Source organism: Pinus tabuliformis, chromosome 4_2 (assembly GCF_031772625.1).
Source record: "Pinus tabuliformis cultivar Carrire ecotype Pingquan chromosome 4_2, CPIR1, whole genome shotgun sequence".
NCBI lineage: Eukaryota > Viridiplantae > Streptophyta > Pinopsida > Pinales > Pinaceae > Pinus > Pinus tabuliformis.
This window is the reverse complement of record NC_142304.1, coordinates 422543183-422557741: the sequence shown is the minus strand read 5'-3', so window position 1 is coordinate 422557741 and position 14559 is coordinate 422543183. Positions and strand designations below refer to the sequence as shown.

Sequence of the window (14559 nt, the reverse complement as noted above, 5' to 3'; positions counted from 1 at the left end):
AAATTTACTTACAATGTTATAGAAAGCTCCAAGACAAGAAATAGCCCAAATTCCTACGTCAAAATTCATCCATCTCAAGAAAATATCCTCCAAGGAAAAAATGTGAAGGTCTTTATGATTAGAGAGATCCCAAGTGATATGATGATACAAATGAGTGTATCTAACATCAATATATAGCCTCCTAAGGAGTTCGAATTAGCCTATGGGCCTACATTAGCCCCTAATGATAAAATAATGTGCAAATAAAACCCCTATTGGTGACAAGCCCATCAAACTAGCTCATAAATGTAAAAATAAGCCTCACAAGGGGCCAAATAATAATATGTGCATGTCATAGGGCCCTCTTAAGGCTCAATAATATCATGAAGTGCCATATTGAGGAATAAACTCCTCAGAATATGATTGACAAGGGGGTGGCCCCTTGTTCTCCAAGTAGTAGACCTGTGGTGCTCCCAGTGGGTATGAGGGCACATAGATGACCCCATGTGTCCCCATATGAATCGAAGATCCTCCGCAAGGGCCCAAGTGGTGGAATGAATGCTGCCATGACATCGTACAAGTCCTGGGACACTTGTTAAGAGTTTGGGGCTCCTGTGGGGTCCTGCTGGGCATAATGTACCAAGCATATCACCATCATCCCAAAAGTGGATCGCGAGGAATCTCTGAGCATCCATGAAGATCCATGGAGTGTTGTTTGCTACTGTGGAGGCCAATGACTCTCTATGCATAACCTACATGTGTCAATGTAGACCTCTGGGGGTTAGGGTCCCATATAGGGAAACCAAACCCAAATGGAAACCACTTGCAATCCTGCACAAGATTCAATGCGTCCCCTAGGCTTCCAATACAAGTAGTCGTTAAAATAATCGGGTAAAAGAGCTTACAAATCATGGATAAGAAAGTGGGCACTTCATAATGGCATGCCCTTCCTTAGTGGGATTTGGCATGTGCTAGTGTCTCCAAGCTCCAAAGGGGGTTAGCCAAGTACCTTATTAGGTGGTTTCAACCCTTAAAGGGGATAGTATGTCCAAGGTACATCCCTCTAATGGGGGTAGCAAGTGACAAATAAGTGAAATGGAATAGGGAATGAGAGGGGTAGTCATGGGCCACATAGTGGGGCATAGGGGTAGATAGATAAGGGGAAGCCCACACCTGAGTATGTAATGTATAGGAGGGAGCAATCGTGGTACATGAGGTGCCCTAGCCTTGATTTTTCCACCCTTCTTTATATACCTTTTTCCTTTTATGAATTTTCTTTAATTAACTGCTTGGGGCTTGAAGGACAAGAGCATGATGTGTAAGATATAGCAGTGATTACCTCCTTTAGGTAGGGCCGTTCATTTCCCTCCACGGGTTGGGACAATCATGGATCCTGAATGATAGAGGAGGCACACGTTGAAGTTTCTAAGCTTACTTAGTTTAGAAACCCTTCATGCACTTTTTTTGATTTATTCCTACTTGTTATTTTTCTTTAACAAGTTATTTACAAAGTAAATACTGAAAATAAACACCAGTGCATGCTCAACATATTACAGATCAACAACTAAAAGAAATAAGAACAAACACACCACATGACACCATTATTTTTGGACCAATGTCCTCGAAAAACCCAATGCGGGAAAACCGGTGCAACTATCTGAGGGTTTTCTTATTAAGAAATATCAGAGTACAATCTGGGTGCCGAAACTGGCCTACCCAACAGAGAATTTCCTTAGCATCTATACCTCACAGTTTGAGAGAAATTTCCTCTCTGAAACCCCAGAAAATCCTTCCGGCAACTCCTCAATACAAAACTGCTCTGCAACCCCAGTGTTTGCCCAAACTGGACTGCGTCAGCCTCTCTATCTCACGCTGGCCCTGCGTTAGCCCCAAGAGGCCCTGCATCACCTCTGGGAGCCTCTGCATCAGCTGCGCTGGGCCCTCTGGTGCTATGCGCAACACTTGGCTGTCTATGCGTGAGCCCTTGCTGGCTTTGCGTCACCCTCCTTGGCTGCTACGCTGCTCTCACGACACTATCTCTGCCTCTCTATCTCTCTGTACTCAATGCCTCTCAGCTGCTCTCCCGATCACTGATTCTATCTCTCTTAGCAAACCCCGCTCTAGAGAATAAAATGACTGATCACTCTGGTGTGTCTCTCCAAGTGACTCTCAAGCCTCCTCTTATACTTTTCTCGTTGACGTCTCAACGACCGAGATTAAGTCCCTAATCAACGGCTAAGATTAGATCTGGCTTGATCCATGTCTTTTGGACCACTGTAACACAGATTCATATTAAAACACATTAATATTTTATTTTCCCTAAGTTTAGACTTAGGGACTCCATCAAAAATATTAATTATTTTAATATCTCCTGATCTGTTTAGAATCTGCCCAAAAGCCTTTCTGGGTATCGGAGATCTCATGTGCCCCAACCTCTCCACCAAATTTCGTGGCTAGAGCACATCCATTGCTACCCCAAATCAACACTCCCTCTTAGCGAGGACTGTGCTCTAACAATACTCCTCACTGAGTATTACTCTGATCATCCGGCATCGGTACCTGTGCTTATGCTAGGCCTTCTTGCCCAACACCCTCTCCACTGCTGCCTCCTGTACTGCTACCCATGGTTTTGCCACTGTCATTGCTGCATCTGTATGACAGCGCCCTCTGTATCTGTGCTACTGCTGGTCCTTCCTCCCAGCACTACATCTACACTGCATCTCCTCTCATCATGCTGCACCGTGCTGCCCACTACTACACTGCAACTCAGTTACTGAGAAGTAAGTAACTGATCTCCCTGTTGGGCTAGAGACACCCACTGATGCTGAAGCTCCCTCTGCCACTGAAAAGTGCGCCCTATTTGACCTCTGCACTGCTGCAACAACTCCCCTGCATCTCGCACCATTGCACACCTCTTTGTGCCGTCCTGCACTAGTGCAACACTCTTGTGCCTTTCGGATTGCTGCAACCTGCTAGCTCTACGCTGTCTTAGGACTCCTGCACTGTAGCTTTCTCTGCCGTTCCATCCACATTCGTCTCTACCCACTCACCCAGTCCTGCTACTCCTTGTCGGGGCTCCCATAGCAAGGTCTAATCCAAGAGGCTGGGTACCTCAAGGATCCTGCCCCTCATCGCCTGTAGTCTGCCTGACTACAGCTCGATGTCTCCCCACTTCCGCTCAAGTGGTGCGTGTGCACTCATGGCACAATCATCGTCTGTCAAAACTTCCTTCTTTGCCCGTTCTGGCGCTGCCTTAGTCTTGGAAGACTCTCCCTTACTCTTCTTCCTTGGGCACTGGGTCGCATAATGACCCATCTCCCCATTGTGGAAGCACTTGATCTTGGAGAGATCTTTCTTCTTCCGCTTCTCCTGCTTTCCCTCATATGCTAGGGCCACATCTTCCTCCTGCTTGACCTTGATCCCTTTGCTGTTGCTACCTGTCTTTGACTGCCGTCTGATCTCTTCCTGGCGAAGCGCTACCCACATCTCATCCCAAGGTAGGAGAGTCCCTCTGCCTAGGATGCTTTGGACAAACACTTCCCACTCTTCTGAGACAACATTCAGGGCTATCTTCACCATAAGCTCTTGATCCATTGTTGCTCCTATAGCAGTCAACTGATTTCGGATCTCATTTAGTCCTCCGAGGAAGGAGTCAATCGATTGACCCTTCTTCATTTGATACAACCTCATTTGGTTCTCGAGCAACATTCTTCTCTGTACAGAAGTATGCTGGTAGAGGTTCTTGAGAGCCTCCCACATCTCAACTGCCGTTTCCTTCTCGACTATATGTGGTACCACATGATCCTTGACCTTGATAAGGATAATGCACTTGGCCCTCGCCATCACCTCCTTGTACTTGTCGTTATCATTGGGGTCAACTGGGATAGCTATAACCTTCAAGGTGAAGTTCTTGACACGATTTCTGTCAAGCACTAATAAGATTATGGCATTCCAGACTGCGAAGTTTGATGCTTTGTCCAGTCTATCCTGGTCTCTTACCCCGTAGTGCCATGACGCTCCTCTACTTCCCTCTTGGAAGTTCTCTGTTCAACTCCTCTGAGTCTTTACTTGCCGTCTGGAGGTTCTCTTCTGGACTCCCTCTGAGTCCTGATTTCCCTCCTGGAAATCCTACTACTGCTTGTCGAGATGCCCCCTATTCTAATCATCTTGTGCAACTGCGCTGTTGATGCAAGTTCCTCGGCTAGAAACTCTCGGTACTCCTCTGGCCCTTCTTTGACAGGTACTGTTCTGACTACAGTACCTCACCAGGTCCACTTTGCAATATTTCTGCAGCCTTGTAGACTCCAACAGTTGCCTCTTTGTGAACTGTGTTAACCCCTCTCTGCCTCACGCTGGCTCTACGTCACCCTAGATGGGTTTGCGTCAGCCTTGGGATGCCCTGCGTCAGCCCTGGGATGCCCAGCATCAGCCCTCTGCGTCAGCAACGCTGGCCTCTTTTGAGGCTCTGTGCAGTTCCCGACTTCCTCTGTGTGGCTCTGGTTGGCTTTGCGTCACACTTCTTGGCTTTTGCGCTGCTAGAAACAACTTTTGTCACCTCGGGACCACTATTTTCTGCTGCTTATTCCTCCGCTCGGTTGATGTCTTTTAGTCCTCCTGTGATCTACAATCACGTTCTGATACCATGTTGAAGTTTCTAAGTTTACTTAGTTTAGAAACCCTTCATGCACTTTTTGTGATTTATTCCTACCTACTTGTTATTTTCCTTTAACAAGCTATTTACAATGTAAATACTGAAAATAAACACCAGTGCATGCTCAACATATTACAGATCAACAACTAAAAGAAACAAGAACAAACACACCACATGACACCATTATTTTTGGACCAATGTCCCCGGAAAAACTCAATGTGGGAAAATTGGTGCAACTATCTATTAAGCAATATCAAAGTACAATCTGGGTGCCGAAACTGGCCTACCCAACAGAGAATTTCCTTAGCAACTATACCTCACAGTGTGAGAGAAATTTCCTCGTTGAAACCCTGGAAAATCCTTTCGGCAGCTCCTCAGCCCAAAAATGCTCTGCAACCCCAACGTCGGCCCAAATTGGACTGCGTTAGCCCCTCTTTATCTCGCGCTGGCCCTGCGTCAGCCTTTCTAGGCCTGCGTCAACCCTAGGAGGCCTTGCGTCAGCTCTAGTTGCCTCTGTGTTAGCTGCGCTGGCCCCTATGGTGCTCTGTGCAGCACTTGGCTGCTTCTGCATGGTTTTGCATGAGCCCTTGCTGGCTCTGCATCACCCTCCTTGGCTGCTGCGCTGCTCTCCCAACACAATATTTGCTTTCTCTATTTCTTTATACTCAATGCCCCTCAACAACTCTCCCGATCACTGATTCTATCTCTCTTAGCAAACCCTGCTCTAGAGAATAGAATGACTAATCATCTGGTGTACTCTCCAAGTGACCCTCAAGCCTCCTCTTATACTTTTCCCGTTGACATCTCAACGCCGAGATTAAGTCCTTAATCTACGGCTAAGATTAGATCTAGCTTGATCCATGTCTTTTGGACTACTCTAACACAGATTCATATTAATTCACATTAATATTTTATTTTCCCTAAGTTTGGACTTAGGGACTCCATAAAAAATATTAATTATTTTAATATCTCCTGATTTGTTTAGAATCTGCCTAAACCCTTTCTGGGTATTGTGCCCCAACCTCTCCACCAAATTTCATGGCTAGAGCACATCCGATGCTACCCCAAATCAACAACACATCTAGGCCCTATGGAACCAGGGTGATGGCCATGAATTGGGGTAGAGCTCAGGTAATTGCTTTTGCCCACGTGCTAATTATTTTTGTCCTGAACATCTTTTGCATTTTTTGGTACAATTTCCTATTAAATGTGGCCAATTATGCTTTTCACATTTTTCTTTTAATTGCTTCAATCTCCGGGGCATCATTTTAGGCTTGACCCAAGGTGGAGGGAAGGGGATAGGGAGGCTGGCCCTATGTGGACCCCAAAATGGAAATGTGACCCAGGCAGGAGAAAAAATGAATGGGGGTATAGTGAGTGGAAAGGGAGTAATATGTGCGGGTAAGGGCGCAGGACCATGCACCCAAAGTCGGGTTTCCCAAGTAGTACCACCCTAGAACCAAATGGTCAATAAAGGAGATCCCACGAGACTAAGATTCAAGGGTAGCAACTAAAAGAGATTAAGGGGACAAGAGCACAAACTAAGCCCACTTTTTCTGCCAAATCCCCCCATCAATCCATTCCTAGAAGTATCCATGATAAGTAAACCCAATACTTAATTACCAAATGACCAGACATGCCTTTAGATTCGGGAGGCCCACCTTCAAACATACGATCAATACAGGTGGTTGAGGGACCACATGGATGGCTCAGGGGGCAGAGAAATGGCACAATGTGCTAGTAGGAGGCATCAAGGGTTTGTTGGTTGCCTGTTGAGGCTCATCATGGAGAAAAAATTCTCCTGGGGATATCACCTACAAAATCGTGGGTAACATCTGGTTCCAACTGGGACCTGATCTCTCGAAGAAGTGGACGAGGCTACTCAAACGGAGGTCACGAGAACTCCAACAATCTCTTGGTCATTGTAGACTTGTTATGTGCACATGTCAAAGATCAAAGCCACAAGGCAACATGTTTTTCACGGTGTCTGATGATCACCCATGCGTAATGTTAGCCCATAAACCAATATAATATGCGATTTTGTTGTTGTTGTTGTTGTTTATATGCAACCTAATCTATCATGAGAAACATCATATGTGGTTAGTTCTAATGCAGAAATTAGCATGCAATGCATCCTACCCTAACATGCATGTGATAATGCTAATGTTAAGTGTAATCATAAAGCCAGTACAACCAACACATCATTATATCAATATACATATGCTTGCAAGTATGACTTCTCATGTAGCAAATCCCAAGGCGAATGCAAACCCAAACAAATGAAGGATGTTGTGGGCGGGAGGTGGGAAAATATGATGCCCACACATGGATGATTGTGTGAGAAGAGGCAAGAAAAGGATGTAATCTAGTCCATGAGATCTTCTCTTGCAACCAAAATATAGAGATGTCAACAACCAAGCTCATAAACTTTTGATGGATGGCAACCTCAGGCATATCATTTCCATCATCATCGTTATTATTTACGTCATGGCTTATGGCCTTTATTGGGTTATGATTAGTAGGAAAGGGAGGCCGACGAGATGGAGAAACACAAGTAGGTTGCACATGATGATTACATTGGAAAGGGGGGACTATGGAATGATCAGAACCTTGAGGGTGCGTCCAAGAAGAAAAAGTGTAATAAATTAAGGGCTTGACTTGACACTATACTCGAGAGGAGAAAGGGCTCACAGTTACTTGAGATTTATATGACCAAGGGCAAGGGAATCACTTGATGAAGACTCAAGATGATGACTAATAGGGAAAAGGGAGAACGAAATATTGTATTCAACTGGTTGTGCTTTTCCAAAATCATAATTTGAAATCTTAAGTGATTTGAACATAGAATCGTACTCAAGAGAAGTGGAAGCCTTATCAATTTCCTTAGTGTCAAAGATTGGGTCTCTCCCCAAAGGGAAATTGATCACTTCCAACTGCCCCTCTTCATGCAAAGGAAAATGAAGATTCTCCTTCCTAAGGGTATCAATGGGTATGTCATCATAAATAGTGCTTGAGGGGAAGGGAAGGCCAATCTCGTCCTCATCCTCTTTGTCGGTGTCGTAAATGGGAGCACAATCAAGGACCAACAATTTCTCATTTCTCCTTTTCAATGCGGAAATAGTTTCAATGTCATCTTCCATGAGGTTATTGGGATCATCTTTTTCAAGGTTTTCGAAAAAGGATTCATCGGGATTAATATCCTTGAGAAAGTTAAGGTTGGTCTCAATTTCACTTTCCATAAACTCATCCTTCCCAACACACTTGTCCTCAAAATCATCATTTTCATCAAGTGGACCCAAGAAGGACTCATCTTCTTGCTCATTACCTAGACTCTCAATGTTTTGATGATGCTCGGTGAAAGCTTCCTCGTGAATGCTTAATGCAGGGTGTTCTTGAAAATGTCTAAGAAAGACCTCAACAAACTCTTCAATAGATGAGATGCTCCTAGGTTCATGATCATGTAGCCATGAGTGATGACCACCGAGAGATCCCATGAATAATAACATAAGGACATCTTGGTGGACAACCTTGTCTTTTGAAGCATGTGCATTAAATCTTTCTATGTGGTCAATTGTGGAGAGTGGATCACCATCAAACACGAGCATCCCACGTAGCATCCTTCTCGCAACATGATTAGGATTTCCAGGGATGCTAGCAATGTCCAAAGAGGGAAATTTATGAAAGAATGACCACCTATTTGAGGTATAAATGAAACATATGTAGGAGTCGCCAGGGTGAAATTGAAGATGCCTAGAAAATGCTTGCTTCACCCTACAAGCATCGACCTTAAAGTTCAATGAAGAACTAGGGCTTCGTTCGTCTCGTGTCCCTGACAACGACGCCATAAATGTTACCACTCAAACCAATAGGGGACCTAAAGTGGTTCCTAAGAGGGTAACTGCTAGGTTAAGGGCAACAGTTGAGGCTTAGCCCACTGTCACCATAGCTAAGTCTCCCTGCTCTTTACGGACTTTCACCGATGGGAGGAGTCCCGTTAGTGTAGGGATCACTTGTAAAGTATATGTCAATGAATAGGTGGGAAGTGACCCTGAAAACCCTTTTCCAAGGATGGAGTGAAGAATGGAGCTTGCTTGTTCTTTTAAGCAAGGGACTTGGTCCACCAGGGATAAGGGGTGAGGATTGGAGGGTTGAGGGAGAAAGGATAGGCTTATGAATAAGTTTCTCAATTCCTATAATCCTTGAGAAACTTTGATTTCCAAATGGTCGTTGATAAATAATCTTTATTGAGAAGTAGGACCACACGGGGCCAAGTAGACCCAGCCCAAGTTCGGGGATGGAATGTAGTACCAATGATGTTCCTATCCTGTACAAGGTGAGGGGAAAGGACCAAACAAAAATACTTGCTTCAAAAGGTTGAATTGATTCTATTGAGGTCTATCCTTGGGGATGCCTATGCACAATTCGATCCTAGAGCTAGGGCTTGGGATTCCTGGAGATTCCACCCTTAGAATTGCCTCAAATTTGGAGGAGAGGGAGGGGACCCACCAACGAAGTAGCCTATATGAGATCGAAGTTTTTCCTTGGGTCAATTCCTGGGAAATTGATGCCTTGGGTGACCTAATGAGGCTAGACTTGGGGAAAAAGGGGAAAATGGTAAAAGGAGGGTTAAAATAATCACCCTTTTTGAGGGATCAATGCCTAGTTCACTTGGGGATATGGAGTCAAGGATAATGATGAGTAAGAACTTGCTTTCTTGATCAAGGAGGCTCAGAAAGTCAACTTCATCCAATGTTGAGAGAGAAAAGAAAAGTGACCTTCAAGCATTCATACTTCAAAGCAAATGATGCAAGCTTCTTGAGATAAACAAATCTCTAGGACATTTCATTCATATAATATTGGCCCATCTATTAAATTAGCTAAAACATGCTCAATTCCACATTTCAATAATGCAACAAATAGCCCTAATTTTAGTAGTATGCAACAACAAGAATAATAGCATTAAAATTTACTTACAACGTTATAGAGTATATCCAACCAGCATTTCGTTTGCCCAATAAAGCTCCAAGACGAGAAATAGCCCAAATCCATACGTCAAAATTCATCCATCTCCAAAAAATATCCTCCAAGGAAAAAATGTGAAGTTCTCTATGATTAGAGAGATCCCAAGTGATGTGATGATACAAATGAGTGTATCTAACATCAATATATAGCCTCCTAAGGAGTTCAAATTAGCCTATGGGCCTACATTAGCCCCTAATAATAAAATAATGTGCAAATAGAACCCATATTGGTGACAAGCCCACCAAACGAGCTCACAAATGTAAAAATAAGCCTCACAAGGGGCCAAATAATAATATGTGCATGTTGTAGGGCCCTCCAAAGGCTCAATAATATCCTAAAGTGCCATATTGAGGAATAAATTCCTCGGAATATGATGGACAAGGGGGTGGCCCCTTGTTCTCCAAGTAGTAGACCTGTGGTGCTCCCAGTGGGTATGAGGGCACATAGATGACCCCATGTGTCCCCATATGAATCGAAGATCCTCCGCAAGGGCCCAAGTGGTGGAATGAATGCTGCCATGACATCGTACAAGTCCTGGGACACTTGTTAAGAGTTTGGGGCTCTTGTGGGGTCCTGCTGGGCATAATGTACCAAGCATATCACCATCATCCAAAAAGTGGATCGCTAGTAATCTCTGAGCATCCATGAAGATCTGTGGAGTGTTGTTTGCTGTTGTGGAGGCCAATGGCTCTCTATGCACACCCTACATGTGCCAATGTAGACCTCTGGGGGTTAGGATCCCATATAGGGAAACCAAACCCAAATGGAAACTACCTGCAATCCTGCATAAGATCCAATGTGTCCCCTAGGCTTCGAGTACGACTAGTCATTAAAATAATAAGGTAAAAGAGCTTACAATTCATGGATAACAAAGTGGGCACTTCATAATGGCATGCCCTTCCATAATGGGCTTTGGCATGTGCTAGTGTCTCCAAGCTCCAAAGGGGGTTAGCCAAGTACATTATTAGGTGGTTTCAGCCCTTAAAGGGGATAGTATGTCCAAGGTACATCTCTCTAATGGGGGTGGCAAGTGACAAATAAGTGAAATGGAATAGTGAATGAGATGAGCAGTCATGGGCCACATAGTGGGGCATAGGGTAGCTAGATAAGGGGAAGCCCACACTTGAGTATGTAATGTATAGGAGGGAGCAATCGTGGTACATGAAGTGCCCAACCTTGTTTTTTCGATCCTTCTTTATATACCTTTTACCTTTTATGAATTTTCTTTAATTAAGTGCTCGGGGCTTGAAGGACAAGAGCATGATGTGTAAGATATAGCAGTGATTACCCCCTTTAGGTAGGGCAGATCATTGCCCTCTTGGGGTTGGGACAATCATGGGTTCTTGAATGATAGAGGAGGCTCATCTAGGGCCTATGGAACCAGGGTGATGGCCATGGATTGGGGTAGAGCTCTTGTAATGAATTCTTCCCACGTGTTAATTATTTTTGTCCCGACCATCTATTGCATTTTGTGGTACAATTTCCTATTAAATGTAAGCCAATTATGCTTTTCACTTTTTCTTTTAATTGCTTCAACCTCCAGGGCATCATTCTAAGCTTGACCCAAGGTGGGGGCAAGGGGATAGGGAGGTTGGCCCTATGTGGATCCGAAAATGAAAATGTGGACCCAGGCGGGAGAAAAGATGAATGGGGGTATAGTGAGTGGAAAGGGAGTAATATGTGCGGGTAAGGGAGTAGGACCACACACCCAAAGTCGGGGTTTCCCAAGTAGTACCACACTAGAACCAAATGGTCAATAAAGGAGATCCCATGGGATTAAGATCCAAGGGTAACAACCAAAATAGATCAAGGGACAAGAGCACAAACTAAGCCCACTCTTTCCGCCAAATCATCAATCCATACTTAGAAGAATCCATGATAAGTAAAACCAATACTCAATTACCAAATGACCAAACATACCTTTAGATTCGGGAGGCCCACCTTCAAACATACGATCAATACCGGTGGGTGAGGGACCACATGGCTCGCTTAGGGGGCAGAGAAATGGCACAATGAGCTAGTAGGAGGCATCAAGGGGCTGTTGGTTGCCGACTGAGGCTCATCATGGAGAAATTTTTTTCCTGGGGATATCACCCACAAAGTGGTGGGTAACAAGCCTCATGGACACCAAATCAACTTTCTTAGAAGCTATATATAAGAAGGAAGTAGACTTCATTTGGACAAAATGCAAGCAAGTTCGATCTCCTCAAGAAAGAAACTGCAAGACAAAAAGGAAAAGGACAAAAATCAAGGAAGAGAAGAAGAGAAGCAAGATCGAAGTTTTGGACTTCTTTCTCTCTTGTGTTAGGGTTTCTAAAATAGTTTCTAGACCAAAATTGCAGAAGTTGCTGGGAAAGTCGAAGTTGCAGAAGAAGTTGGTGGGAAAGTCAAAGTTGCAGTAGAAGTTGCTGGGGAAGTCGAAGTTGCTGTGAGGTTGAAGTTGCTATGTTGAAGTTGCTGGAAGTTGCTGAAAGCTGCTAGATCAAAGTCGCTGGAAAGAAAAGCTCATCAAAGAGGAAGTTGACTTGGTCTTGGAGGGGTCTTTGTCAAGTGTCATAGGTCTTGGAATTCGTCATTTGAAGTTCTATAACAAGAGAAAATTTCTTGTGGGTTTTCCTCTCAAAAAGAGACGTTTTGGCCCTGATTTATAGCCTATATCTTGTGTCCTCTTGTCTCATTATTCTTCATTGTTTGGTAGTTGTTTGATGATAAAAAAACACAATAATAATCAAGGGAAAGAAGAAGCTAATCAAGTTAAGTAAAATTACATCACAAGCAGTTATCAAAGTAAGAGAAATCACCCTAATCTAGCTGCCCGTGATTTTTCAACATAAACCACCACCAATAGAAGACTTCAGCTTCTGCTGCCTTTTTTGTTTGTGGTCATCCTTAAACATCAACTAGTAGAAGACGTTGACTTCTGCCACCCATTTGGCTTGTGGTCTTCCTTAAAGCACTAGATTTAAAGAGTACGTCCGGCCATTGGCTGCTATTTACCTTTCAGCTCTCTTGTTGGACTCACATACACCCCTTCGGATTAAAGGGGGGCAATGTTTGAAGCATAATCCTTAGAGGTCATGTAAATTTGTAATATTCACTTGTGTGGAAGATGAAAAGCCTCAAGTGAAGTTGAATAGTCGCGAGTAGTCCAAGAGACCTCTTGGAAGATGAAATCAAGGGTAACAAAATGTTGTATTTATGTGTATCATATTATTGAATAATGCAACTCACACTTATCTATCTCAGTCCATTTCCATTTTTATGTGTTTCTAACAGATAGAATAAACATTAGGAAGTAGGGTATTCTAGTGTGACTTCAGCCCATGCCGAACAAAGATAAGTCTTATTAAAGAATATCACTAAAGTGTGTCTAATTGCTCTCTTTTCCTATGATGTTGATATAGATAGCTAAATAATAGTTTTCCTATATGTATTGAGTGCTATTTGGTGAGTGAACATACAAGATCCTGATTTGCAGGGGAACTTTTGTTCTTCTTATTTCACAACTGCCTTGAAACAATTAGTCTATTTTAATGGGGGTAATGCCATGCTAGCTATTTTGAATTTAACTGTTTGTTGGATTAAATACCCCAAAATCACTGCAGAAGAGCAGGTAAAGTGGATGATCAATACGTTTCTATCGTATGCTTATAAAATTTAAGGTGGGTGAGGGTTTTAATGGTATTTCTGTCCATTGGAAAGGAAATAAGATTTTACTTTAGTATTAGCTGCCGCAAGGAATTTTTAGTCTTTAGTGTAAGCTACATTGAAGTCTGATTCATAATTTTTTTTTTTTTTTTTTTGGCTTGGTATTGAGGCCTACAGCCTGAGCTTCCAAACTCAATATATAAATAATTTTTGAGTCTTACCCAACAACTTTTAACATGGATAAGCAGCCTTTCATCATTTCTAAGTCTAAATATTTTGGATGGTTTCAATTTTTTTTTCATTGCTGAATGTCCTTGCCATTTTAATTTTCAATGGTGCTGATGAACTGACTGCAACAGGTGGGAGTGAAACGGAAACGAGTGTGTGGACCTGATGATATGTCTAGAGGTGCAGCCCTAGCAAGGAAATTTTTGCAGGATTTTTCCTCATTACCTCTTGATCAAATGGATTATGAACAAGCTTTTCAAGCAGTCAATAAATTGAAGTCTGGCTTGGAGAAAGATGCTGTGAACAATTCTTGGCTACAACAGTTCTTCTAGATATCTTAAAGCCCTTTGAATTCACAATCAGTCCCTTCAAAATGTGAATATTGGCCTGGAGAATCATCTATCAATTTGGCAGTAACAGATGGCATATATAAACATGTCTAAATTTTGACAGAAGGCTTGGAAGCCCTTCTAAATTCTGTTTTTGGATGGTGGGCTTGCTGAAGGATTTTGTGAGGTATTTATTGCAGATGGATATGTATAGATTTCAGCATATGTATATAAAAGCAGAAGTAGGTTGTTTCAATTTGTTCCAATGGCAAATGATCAGATCTTAGGTTTTGTTTTGCCATTTTTAAACATTACTTTTTGGCGTTTATTAATGCTAATTACATATATGGGGGATGAATCCTCCGCGAACAATTGATATGATGTTCTCATTTTGGTAAAACAAAGGTTCAACTTTTGCTTGAGATGGATTAGAAATATTCAAACAAACAACAGCCTCCATGGTTTTTATTGCTGCATATCCATTTTAAGTGGCAATTCCAAACGATTGAATCACATATTTTAATTCAGAGTTTCAATTTTATACAATATGGTGACTAACAAATTCTCACTAACATTTGGCTTGGACAATGCTAATTAACTACTTATAGTTCACATAATACCAATAGATACAAATTTTTGATTGATGGTTTCTGATTCACATAATGCTCACGTAGAGATTTTTATTCAGATCCTTATGATCAT

General features: G+C 42.8%; 1 protein-coding gene across 1 annotated transcript in view; it reads left to right on the top strand.

Moving 5' to 3' along the window:
* The window catches only part of MSH2 (MUTS homolog 2), a 220453-nt gene extending 206120 nt beyond the window's left edge, over window positions 1-14333 (top strand). Inside the window, exon 13 of the mRNA XM_089428792.1 lies at window positions 13660-14333. Coding sequence (XP_089284918.1) covers window positions 13660-13860 — 201 coding nt within the window. The 3' untranslated portion in view covers window positions 13861-14333. The remainder of the gene's footprint in view (window positions 1-13659) is intronic.
* Window positions 14334-14559: the final 226 nt, after the last annotated feature.